We start from the raw sequence: 12574 nt of genomic DNA on the forward strand, positions 1-12574 counted from the left end.
GCGTTTAAGTCACCCAGGGCGAGGAAGGTGTGGGAGCTGTTGTTTAAGGCTGTTAGGTTGGCCCTGGTGAGCGTTTTCCCTGGTGGGGCATATAGTGACATTACGGTGCATGGCCGGCCATTTATCATGGTGGAGACAGCCACCGCCTCCAGTTGGCCCATGACTGGGAGGGGGACCTCATGGTGCTTAATGTCCTGGCGGATTGCTATTGCCACGCCCCCTCTGATAAGCTGAGGGGGTCTGGGGGCAGCGTCGGGTGGTTGTGGCAATAGCCTGTCTCTCCTGTATACATTGTAGCCTGGAAGCACTAATTTATCAGCGGGCTGGAGTTGTGTTTCTTGTATGGCGAATATCTGGACATTGTGTCGTAGGAGAAAGTCTTGTGTCTCGAGTAGTTTATGTTTGATGCTCCTGGCATTCCACGTTGCCAGTATGTGGAGTGGTGTGGTGTCTTGCGTTCGCTTAGGGTGTCCCGGCATGTTGGATGAGGCCGAAGATGGTCATGGCTAAGTCGGCTGCCATTTGTATTTTGTGAGTTGGCTGCAGTGTTGGGTCAGACCATGCGGTGAGGAGATTGCACAAGTCGAGTGCAAACTGCTGGCTCGCTGCTGTGGTGTTGACGTCCTTTTGGGTTTGAAGCTTGTTGAATAATGTGTTGCTGCTGTTGAGGGCTGTTGCTGCATCTTCGTGCGTGGTCGGTCGTGGTGCTGGGAGGGTCAGATGTGTCCCTCGTTGGGCCACTCGTGGAGGTTGCTGCATGGCCTGCTGCGCTGTAGGCTGCTGGCCGCTCGTGGATGGCTGCTGTTGCTGCATCGGAGTCGTTGGCGGCTGTTGTTGTGCCTGCGGCTGTTGTACTTGCTGCTGCTGGTGTTGCTGCGGCTGGTGCTGCTGGTGTTGTGGCTGCTGGTGTTGCTGCGACTGGTGCTGCTGGTGGTGTTGCTGCATTTGGTGATGTCGCTGGTGTGGTTGTTGCTGCTGCTGCAGTTGTTGTGGCGTTCGGCCGGAGTCTGTCGCTGCTGTCGCGGTTGCAGCGGCTGGCTGATCCTCGTAGTCTTGTTGCTGCAGCTGCTGATGCTTATCGAGGCGTGGCTGCTGCGATGGCATCCTGGGTCCCGCGGTGGGCTGCTGGATGGTCTGTTGCTGCTGGTTAGGCAGGAGTGGGCGCTGGTCTTGCTGCTGGCGTCGCTCCTGGCTGTATTTCGTGTTCGTGTTCCTGTTCCCCTGTCTCACTTGCTGTCCGGTGCGCGGCGAGCGACGGAGTCGGGGGTCGGTGGGACTTGGAAAGTTGTATTCATAATCGTCTGTGCTGAGCAGACCGAACCTGTTGTGCTGTTCAACAGGTGGTTCGTGGTATCTGGGCTCTTGTGGCGGTCCTCGCTGCTGCCAGTGGTTCGGCCTGGGTTTTGGCTGCACAGTGCGCCATTCGCCAGGGTCGGGGGCGCGTTGCTGCTGGCTTTGCTGCTGCCCGGTACGATGTTGCTGCGTTTGGCCGCGTGGTTGTTGCGAGCAGGTCGATTTTGGTTGTTGCTGTTGTTGCTGCTGCTGCGGGAAGCGTTGCTGCAGCTGTGCTGCATAAACCGGGCATCCGCGGTGGTTTGCGCAGTGCGGGCCGTTGCAGTGTGCGCATCTCTTCGCGGCTGAGCTGCATTGCGCAGTCTTGTGCGCTCCCGCGCAGTACCTGCACACCGAGGTAAAGCCACACTGCGCAGCAATGTGCCCGAACTGGTTGCAGTTGCCGCACAGCAATGGCCCCCTCGGGTACTGGTATGGTACAACATTAACCTTGAGGCCAAGGATATGTGTGATGTTGTTATACCCATCGTATGTGTTCGGTACATCTAGCTGGTACATTTTTAGTGGGTATTTGTACCTGTCGTACATTTGGTGTACGACAAGGACAGGCACCTGCTGTCTTTTTAGGTCTGCTGCAATCCTGTCTGTGTTGGTGCCAGCAGGGATGTTGCGGAGTACTAGTTTCAGAGGCTTGTCTGAGGTGAGCCTGGTGAGAAAGTACTCGTGGCCTGTCGTCGTAATGATTTTCAGTGCAGCATGGTACTGCTGCACGCTGTTGAAAGTGTATTGAGTCCCGCGCGCAGTGTCGCGAGGTTGGAACTCAATTTTTTTGTGCCGTCAGGGCGTCGTATAGGGCCTCATAGGGCTTGTTGGGGCTGTGTTTCACCGTGATCGGTGCTGATCTGAACAGCGTCAGTGCGGGCTGTTGGCTGTGCCCTGAGGTGTTGTCAGTGTCCTGGCATTCTTGCTGAGACGCGGGCTGGGAAGCCGCGATCTCTGGTTGGGTCGCTATCGGTTCCTCGGTCACATGGTGATTGAGGATTGGTATTTTTCGCACCTGCACAGGGAGGTCCGTGGCCTTGCGTTTGCGGTCCGTGTGTCCTTCAGTGTCCATGGCCGTGTTGTCGCTCGTGGTGGGAGTCAACCCCGCCTCGGGCGAAAGTGTGCCCTCGTGCATGGCGGGGAGGGGAGGGGCGCCTGAGGGGCAATTACGACTCGCCTAACAAAGAGAAGGGAGTAACTACACCCACTGACCAACAACCCTGGGACTAGTTAGCCAGGGCCGCGGCTAGGCAGCGAGGTGCTGCACCTCTGGGTGTGTGTCACTCTTATATATTGCCTACGTAGCTCGTAGATTCGCGGTAGGTCAAAACTGGAATAGCTAGGGCGACTTGGTGGACATTAATCTGGGAGCGAAGCTCTTACATGATGCTCTGACCACTGTCAGTCCTCGAATCTGCCCTCTCTGCCCTGCCCTGTGGTGTTGTCCTGAGGTGTCCCACCTTTATAGGCGGGTGGGCGCACCTGGTTGGCCGAGGGGCTCGGCCAATCAGAGTTCCCCCCTCCCCCTCCGACTTTGGCGCGCGGGCGGTTCTCGCTCTCCTCCCCTCCTCCTGTTCGCGAGGGAGGCGAGCGAGCCTCCGAGGAGGCCCCCCCTCCCCTTCACCGGTCCGATTGCTACCAGTTTGTTGTTTAAACAACCTTCTCTCTTCAATTTTTCTTTCTTCCTTCTTCCTTGCTGCCTCCTTCTTCCTTGCTGCCTCCTTCTTGATTGCTGCCTCCTTCTTGATTGCTGCTGTTGCTCCTGCTCCTGTCGCTGCTGCTGCTCTCAGTCCAGTCAGTCAGTCAGTCAGTCATTCGCGACTGCCCTGGGGCCGCCGATCCATCATATTGCCATCCGGGGCAGTTAGTGTGTGCGAGACCAGAAACCGAAGTTTCTATAACTCGCTTAGTGCATTGTAAATCAGGTGCACCCCACACTTTTGTAAAATCACCTGGATCAACGGGCGGGGCGCATGTCTTGTTGGATAAGTTTGGCACATGGGCCTGTGTGTGCGCTGGTAGGTTGTGTAATGCTATATAAATTACGTGTACCTAATTCGGCGGGGGAGAGAAGCTCCCCACCAGCTATATCGGCTAGCTGGCGTGATGTAGTGTCATGTTGGTGTGCATTAGAGGCTTGATAGTGTGCTGTATTTGCAAGTGAAGTAATTAAACTCGGGTGTGGCGTGTACTGTAAAGATGTGCGAGCCGCTCCTCCGAACCCCTAGGAACACAGAACATGCATGGGTAGTAGCCCATATGTGCATGTAATAGGTAGTCCTGGCCGACACTCGCACAGGCATATCATCGTGTGGTCGTGTTGGTGAACGAAAAAAGAAAATACATAGGTTAGTACTCTACTGGCCGCCTTAGGGATCGAACTATTGCGTTCAAATATAGTTCGGTCAAAGTTAGGCTGAGCCAGTGTTCCTGTAGCTAGCCCCCAGGCTGTTGTCTTCTACACCCGAAAAATAGTTAGTGAAATTAATAAATGAAGGTCGTCCTATTCTATTATTGTTCGAGCAGAGAGAAGCCCTCGTCCAGGTTTTTTTATTTTTATTATAAATCTTTGAATATTTTTTTATAATTTATTTATATATATATCTATTTTTTAAAATTATTTTATATATATTTTTGTTATTATTTTATTTCTTTTTGTAATTAAATCTAAATTAAAAACTACTATACAAGCCCCCAGAGCCCTGCCCTGACAGGCATGCATGCCTCTCGGCCCGGATCCCCAGCGAGGGCTGGGGCAGCTCCCTCTGCCAGTTCACCTGCATGATTCTGCCTTGACAAGGTGCTACGACGTGTGTGTGGATTGTCGCGCGTGTTGTAGTGGTGTGACTGTAAAATGTTACTTACCCCGGGGAAGGGAAGAGAAATACTTTATTAGGTGATGATAGATTTAAGGAACTAGCTTTGTTATTTCAAAATCCCATGTCTTCCGAAACGCGGCCGGCACTGGAGGTGAAGCCTGCCAGGCGGGTCTCGCCCTTCAGACATAGGGAGTCAACCCTGGCAACACAGGCAGTGAACCCGAGGGGGTTGTACATACACCTGCGTGTTACGGACCATTTTGAATTAGCTAGGAGAGAGTTTTGCAGAGAAGTTAAGAGAATTAATTGGCTGTTATTAAGTGGTGAGGTAGGAGTGTATTTTATTGTTATGATTCAAAATCCCATGCCTTTCCGAAACGCGGCCGGCACTGGAGTTGAAGCCTACCAGGCGGGTCGCGCCCTTCAGGCATAGGGAGTGAGCCCTAACAACACAGGCAGTGAACCCGGACCATTTTGAATTGTATAGGCGGTGTAAACTTTAAACTTTAAACTGTAGGCTCCGCGCGGTGTGAACACGCCCGGAGCTGGAGTGCGACTGCCTTGGGTTTTTTTTTTTTTTTTTTTTTACTTGTTTGCTTGAGTCCTGTGCCAGCTCTCGTGTAGAGTGCCGCCCAGAGACTCGTGCATTTTGATTTGGAGTACCTGGTCCACTGGACCTTTACCTCCTGCCTAAGGGATAGATGTGTTACCAATTGTTTGTGGCTTATGCCTTGCTTATTATTATTGTGGTTTTCTGCCCACCAACCCCCTCCATATGGATGGTGGTCAGTTAGTGTGACAGTCCACCATTTGTCCTTATGTACATACCTAAATACCTAATTAATATTATTTATTTTTTAATTTAATTTATTTTATTTATATTTTTTTATTTTATTATTCTTTTTTATTATTATTCTATTTTTTATTTTTGCCCATGTGCTTTTTACCGCTTTGGTAAGTCGGTCGTCCCTGTGTCTATTTAAATACATACATTACATAATACATTTATTTTCTATGCCTACCCCCACCTAGGTAGAATTTCGCCTAGATGGGGCTTCCCTACTTGATTCTATGGCAGCGTCATTGTAATACATTAATTATACAGTTATTTACACTTCTAAAATAATTATAGCCTACTTACTGGGGATTGCTGCTTGTTACAATTTTAATCATTTATGTTTTCATTATAATTAAAATTTGAACCCTACTAGTTTGAATTGACAGTTTCCTAATTATTTATTTCCCCTGTTGACCTAGAGGCTGTCCCCCGTTTTCAGGGTTCCTGACAGACCCATCCGGCTAGCGTGGCGCTCGAGGGTGTTACTCACCACCGGCACTGGCCCTGTCAGGCAGTCCCCTACTTAGGTTCTCCCCCCCAGGTCGTCCTTGTTTTGTGTTGTGTGCTATTATTTATATTAACCTTTTCTTATCTTTGTTGCTGTACACCCCTAATTTGCGTACAGCAGGGTTCTTGTGTCCTTTAATTTTTTGGTAGAAGTTTTCTCTAGTTTCTTCAATTTTTTGTATTATTGTTTTCATATTTGTTTTGTTGTGTATTTCTTCATTGCTTGTTCCTCTTTCACTCTGTAACATGATTCGGAGGCATTTATTTTGGGCTACCTGTAGCTGTTGTATGTGCATTTTTGCTGCCTTCCCCAAATTTCATTTCCATACAACATGGCTGTTCGTATTACTGATGAGTAGAGTAGTAATTTCGTTTTCATTTTTATGTTGCTTGATTTTAGCAAAGAGTATAATTTAAGCATTTTCCCTGTTGCTGCTTGTGCTGTCTTTTTCAGGTGCTGTCTCCATGTAAATTTTGAGTCTATGTATACTCCTAAGTATTTGATTTCTTTGACTGTTGGTACAGTTTTTTTGTATAAGGTGATTTCATGGTTGTCATGTTTTCTTTTCTTTGTGCATTCAAGTATCGCACTTTTTGTGGGGTTTATTTTAATAGCTGCCAGTATTTTTCGAGCTTTTGTATGTGGCATTGTACTAACATTTTTGCAAATCTTCTGTTCCTATCTTTGGCATATATGACGGTATCATCTGCGTAGATTGTCATGTTTGTGGCTTCTCCTTTCGGAATGTCTCTGGTTTAGAGCGCATACAGAAGAGGTGAAAGGGCTCCTCCTTGTGGTACCCCAGCCTTTATTTTTCTTATGGTTGATTTGCTTCCATTTAAGTTCACTTGAAATGTTCTGTTCGTTAAGTAATCTTTGATCAATTTCCAGTATGCCTCTGGTATGGCTGCCTGTATTAGTTTTTGTATTAAAAATGTGTGATGCACCTTACCAAAAGTCTTTTCAATATCAAGAAATATTGCAATGGTTGTTTTCTTTCTGTTTAGTCCTTAAAGTATAAATTTGGAGACCTTTGTTACTGCTTGTATGGTCGAATGGTTTTGCCTAAATCCAAATTGCTGGTTTGGTAATAATTTCTTTTCTGTTGCTATCTTCCTTATTCTTTTTGCTAGTATTTTTTCCAGTGTTTTTGCCATGGTGTTTAATAGGCTGATTGGTCTTCTGTTCTGTGGGGATTTTGGATCCTTGTTGTTTTGGTAGTGTTATAATTTTTGCTTGTTTCCAGACTGTGGGAAATTTTGCTGTTTTTATTATTTTATTATAAATTGCCAAAAGATGCTCTAGTGCCTGAATTGGTAGTTTTTTAATTGCTTCATTTGGGATTTTGTCAGGACCTGTTGCCTCCCTATTGGGAAGCGTTTTGATTGCTTCTAGAAGTTCTCTTAGAGTTATTTCTGGTACTTCCTCATTTGTGGAGTTTTTCAGTGTTTCCCTTATTATTTTCTTTGCTTTCCTTAGTTGGTCTTCTTCCACTAATTCGTGGTTTGGTTCGAATTGCATTTCCAGTGTATCTGCGATTGCTTCTGCTTTTTCCTTCGGTGCGTAGCAGAGACCAGTTGTTCCATGTATAACTGGTGTGTGCGTTTTTATTTTTCGCTCCGCCAGTTTGCAATTTAGTTTCCATATATTATTCCGATCTTTCATTAAATCTTTGATCAAGTCTTCCCAGCATTTGTTTTTGTGTTCCATTGCTTTTTGTTTTATTTCTTTGTTTAGTTCTAGTATCTGCTTACGAGTGATTTGGTTGCTGTAAGCTTGGTTTATTCTTCTGGTTCTGTTTCTGGTCTTTATTAGTTGGTCTAGTTCTTCGTTGTTTTCATAGTTTATTATTTTTGGCGATATCATTTCGGTTGCTGGCCTCATGTGCTCTTGAATGGTGTTTGTAATGATTTTTACTTCTGTTTCTATGACTTCGATTTCTTCATCTATCTGTGGGTAGTCTTGCATGCTGTATTTGAATTTTTCCCAGTTTGTTATGCCTATTTTTCTTTCCAGTTATTCTATTGTGCATGGTATGCTTATTTTTGCTATTATTGGTAGGTGGTCAGAGCTTAATTCCTGCAAGACTTCTATTTCTGTTATTAATTCTGTATTTTTGACAAAGAAATCTAGTATATCTGGTGCACTTCTGTGGTTCGGCGGATAAGTGGGTTCTTATGGTGCTTGTATCCTAAAATTATAGGCTTCAGCTAGGTGTTCTAGCTCTTTTCCTTTTCTATTATACCTTTCATTTCCCCAGCTTGGTGATTTACTGTTAAAATCTCCTCCCATTATGTAGAAGGGAGCTTGTCTTATTATGTGTTCTATTTTTTCACTCATTTGTCTGTCTTTGGGGTGGCTGTAGCAGGCTGTGATGCTAATGTCTCCTTGTTTGTTTGGTATTATGACTGTTGTATTGTCTTCTTGTCCACCAATTGGCATGTGTCTTATACCGTTTTTTATGAAGATGGCTGTTCCTCCACCTGCTGTTTCCTTCCTTGCTGTCCTATATATGTTGTAGTCTGGTATGTAGTACCTGGTTTTTTCCTGTAGTCTCGTTCCTGTGATTAGAGCAATGTCTATATTTTCTTTGAACAGAATGGTGGCTAGTTCATATTGCTTGTTTTTTAGGCCGTTTGCATTCCATACCATCGTATTGAGTTGTGTACTTTGTGTATTTCTTGTTCTTACATTGTCCATTGTGGTTTCTTTGTCTTGTTTTTCTTGTTCTGGTTTATTTGCAATTTGTTCGGTTCATTTTCCTGCGGAATTGTTATTATGTCTATGTAATCTTGTTCTTCTTCATTGGTTTGTGTATCTTGTTCTTCTTCTTGTTCTTCAGTTTCCATTACAATTTTGTCCTTGCTTCTTGCAGTGTGTTTTCTTCTTCTGTTGTATTGAAGCTTAGGGAAAGTAACTCTTGTAGTATTATGCTTTCTTTTTCTTGCTTGTTTTTACATGTGTTTACTTTCTTTTTGATTTGAAGTACTTTTTTTTATTACATTTTTGAATTCTTCTGTGTTGATGAATTCCATGGCTTCTTGTAAGTCTTGTACTGCTCTAGTTTTCATTGGTTGCGAATTTTTCTTAGTTTGGAAGGATTCTTGCTTATTTTCTTTTGCTTGTGTATTTTCCTTTTCCTGATTGTCCGCTTATTTTAATTTAATTTGCGGGAAGTTTTCTATTGTTGGTTTCGGAGCTTCTTGTGGTGTTTGCTTGGTTCGAGATATTTCCCCTTGTTCCCATTTGGCTCGAACTTTTTCATCTTCACTTCTTCTGATCGGGCATGCCATGCTGTTTGCAGTGTGTTGTGCCTTGCAGTTTGCGCATTTTTGTTCTGATTGGTTTGCTGTGCATTCTTTTGTTCTGTGGTTTCCTGCACATTTCATGCATTTTTCTTGCTGATTGCAGCAGCTGCTGTGGTGTCCATACTGTTGACATTTGTAGCATTGTAATATTCTTTTGGGTTTATTGTTTTTTTCGGTGCTTACAACGAAGCCCCCCAGTCTGTTTAAGTTTATGAAGTGTTCTTTTTCTTGGGTTGGCATTTCTATTTTATATAGTGACATGGGTGCTCTGACTTTTTCTGTTCCTCTTTGTTGCCAATTTGTCATTTGTGCTATTCTTTTTATTTTGAATCCCTCCTCTTCGAGTAGTTCTCGCGCCTCTTCTGCAGTTACTGTTGCATGGAGGCCTCGTAAAACGCCTGTTGTGTAATTCGGCTTTTCCCTGAATGTGTAGCTGGGGATGTTTTGTGACTTTATAGCTTCTAGGCATTTGTTGTGTGTGCTGATGTTGGGACACAAAATCTTGCCTCCTTCTTTGGTAAAAATAAGCTTTGTTGTTTGATCTGTGTGATTTGCTATTATTTTTGCTGCTTTTCTAAAACCTTGTAGGGAGGTGACTACTATTGGTGGTGGTCTCTTCTGCTCTGTGTTTGTTGGTTCGTTTTGCTTTTGTATTGTGCTAGTCGTGATTTTTTTTTGTAGTTGTTCCCTTCTTGTGGGCTGGCTTTTAGTTTGTTGGCTTATATTGTATTTTGTGTTCCCTGTTGTACACTTTTTATGGGTGTCTTATTTACTTTGTGAGTTGCTTTTTTAGTTATACAATTAAAAGTGACATTAGCTTTGCTGCTTGTGGCTTGTGTGCCTACGCCACTCCCGGGACCCTTACAGTGCACAGGGGCTAAGCCCTCAAAGGGTGTATCTCCCGGAGTGGGGCCCAGCTCTGCCTGACTTGCGGCGGCCTGGACACGACCTAGCTTGTCTGATTTGTTGTTGTGTACCTCCCTGGCTGCTGCCACTGACCTCTGAGAGGCTAGGCCTTGGGGGACTGTCCCCGACAGCAGTTCAGTAGGTGTCTGTTTTTGCGCGATATAAAGTCGCGTATGTATACTGGCAGCTCGTCGTGTACTAACTTAAGCTCCTTTTCTGGGATGCACTGGCTTATACCATCCTGGATTTCCGCAGTAAATTTAGTTATTGCGGTGTCTAAACTTTCGCTATTATTTATGTCCGCGATGTCTGACAAATTTTGCGCGACTTGAGTTTTAAATCCTTCCCAGTCGGCGTGTTTGTAGTCCCGAATTTTACGAGGCGGGTTGGTTTCCGTGTTTGCACTGTCGAAATGTAAGTGAACAGGGAAATGGTCGGACGACATGTCGTGTACGACCTCGAGTTCGAACCCCGAGGTGACACGCTTGTTAAGCACGATGTCTAGTATGTCTGGCAGCTGGTTCAGTCTGCCTGAATCAAATGTGGGCTCAGTAGGAGCATGAACCTGATAGTTTTTATCAAGCTGATGCGCATAGAGAAGCCCGCCATTTGCCGTCGCACGCCTGCAATTCCACTCCAGGTGTTTCGCATTAATGTCACCTACAGCGAGGAAGTTCGGAGCGGCCCCATACAGGGCATCCAGATCCGCCACCCTGAGGGACCTACCTGGTGGAGCATACATTGAAATGAGTTTAATGTTTTGTTGGTTAATGTTTAAGCTTATTCCAACAGCTTCTAAATTTTGAAAAAATGGGTAGCTGGCATACAGTATGTTTGATGCTATGGTGAACTACTAGAGCTACTCCGCCCCATCTATTGTGCTCTGTCGGCTGCAAGTGTGTTTCGTTAATCGCAGCTATTTTGATTTTATATTTTTCCAGGTGGTGGATAAATTCCGGTAATTTATGTTTGATTCCACGCGCATTCCAGAAGAGGAGTGAGTGTAAGCTTAACCTATTGGCCGGGGTTGATACGCAACTCGGGGCCTGTCTAGTGGCTGCCATTGAGCTTGGCAGCCAGTGACTGGACGAAGCCCATCATCGCATGGACTTTTTCTGTTAGGGCAAACAGATGGGTCGCACCATATAACCATAAGCTGGCACATGGGGACAATTGTGGCCACCAGATTTTCATCCGTGTTGAAAGTGCGCGACGGTTCGAGCACTTTCTGGAAGTCAGCCAGGCCCGGTTTCGAGGCTGGCTGCTGTTGGGGCGCGAGCGGTGCAGTTGGCAGCACTGGAGCTGCGTCTACCGCCATGCTCGTCTCAGGTGCGGGGGCTACCTGCGGCCGGGAGAGCGCGGTCGTGCGCCTCGCCGGGGCTGGCGCAGCCTTGGCTGCCACGAGCTTCTCCTGGGCAGGCTGTCGCGGCCTGTCCGGCCCGGGCTGCGGGGGCCTGTCCTGGGTGGGTCGCGGTGGCTTGCCTTGGCCATGTTTGTGGCCCGTCGGGTGTTGTTTGAACCCCTTCCGCTGCCAGGGGTTATTTGCCAGCACTGGGTGGTCCAGCTCGTTGTGTCTGGGCTCGCAGTGCTGCTCCAGGGGCGCAAATTGGTTTCCACCTGCCTGCTGCAGGTAGTTGCCGAAGCTCTGGGGAGGAGGGTACCTCGGTGGACCCCAGGGATTTTGCCTCGGGGGGCCGAAGTAGCCCGGGGGGGGGGGGGCGGTGGCATCAGTTGCGGCTGGGGCTGCATTGCAGCTCGCCTGTTATCGCGCAAGTCGCGGCGAGACTGCTGCACGTGCTGCTTGCGCACCTGGGGCGGAAGGTGCCTGTGGGTCTCTTTTTTATAGACCTGGCAGCCCTTGTAATTAGCGCAGTGTGCCTCCTTACAATGCGCGCACTTCTTGTACTCCTGGTTGCCCCCATTGGGCAGTCGGGAGCGCGGTGTGGTCCGCTGCACCACCGGCACACAGGGTCCGCGTGGCAGGCCTTGCCAACGTGGTTGTACCGTTGGCAGACGCTACATTGGGAGGGGCCTGAGGGGCGACGGTAGTCGTCGACACGCACGAGCATGCCGGCGAACTCTTTGAGGCGTTAGATGCGCTCAGAGTCGCAGCTCTGAGGCACCTCTATCACAAGTGCATCGCATTTTTCGCGGCGCTGCCGGTTCTCCAGGAACCAGTGGTTCTGGACTGGCAGATTCAGGGCGCTGAATTCCTCCTGGAGGAACTCAGATGGGGTGTGGCGGTGCACTCCGCGCAATACAAACTTCTTCGGTACTTCGTCCCTTTGAAGGAGGACGGAGTGTTGGGCACCGATGGCTTGCAGAGCTTTGACTGCCCTGTGGTAATCGGGGACGGTGGCCACATTGACCTAATTTTCGTGTCGACCGCGGTTTTGGCAGGTGAATTTCTCCTGCACGGCCTGTTTTAGGGCGGTGTACACCCGCGGGTACTGGTGCCCCTGGTCGAGGAAAACGAACAGGGGCTTTATGCGCGGCGCCCTCTTGGCGGCCTCAGTCGTGGTTGGTTGCTGAGGGCGGGGGGAGGGGCTCTCCTTGTCGTCACTGCCTGCACAGGACACCTCCGTGTGCAGGCGTTTGGCGCGCTTGCCAGTGGCCATTGTCCACCCACTTGTTTGGTCAGAGCTCGGCCCTGAAGGGGCCTCGCTCACTGCCATGTCGACAGTTTCGCTGGTCATTGTCCTGTCTTTTGTTGCCTATCGCTTGGGTACACCCACTGACCGTCCCCCGGGGCTTGTTAGACGGGTTCAGGCTAGGCTACAGAGGATCTAACTCCCCGGGTGTTGCCAAGGTCGTCGGTCGACAACTTTCACTTACACTGTCAACCTTTACCGCCTGTGCG

General features: G+C 47.8%; 1 protein-coding gene across 1 annotated transcript; it reads right to left on the reverse strand.

Annotated features, from left to right (window-relative positions):
• Positions 1-462: 462 nt before the first annotated feature.
• LOC134536297 (basic-leucine zipper transcription factor A-like) lies at positions 463-11783 on the reverse strand. Its single transcript, XM_063376049.1, has 5 exons — positions 11778-11783; positions 11197-11302; positions 2975-3115; positions 2351-2490; positions 463-1701 (listed from the first exon to the last, which is right to left on the reverse strand). Exons 1-5 carry the CDS (start codon positions 11781-11783, stop codon positions 463-465), a joined length of 1632 nt encoding a protein of 543 aa, XP_063232119.1.
• Positions 11784-12574: the final 791 nt, after the last annotated feature.

The sequence above is a fragment of the Bacillus rossius genome, chromosome 10 (assembly GCF_032445375.1).
Source record: "Bacillus rossius redtenbacheri isolate Brsri chromosome 10, Brsri_v3, whole genome shotgun sequence".
Lineage (NCBI taxonomy): Eukaryota > Metazoa > Arthropoda > Insecta > Phasmatodea > Bacillidae > Bacillus > Bacillus rossius.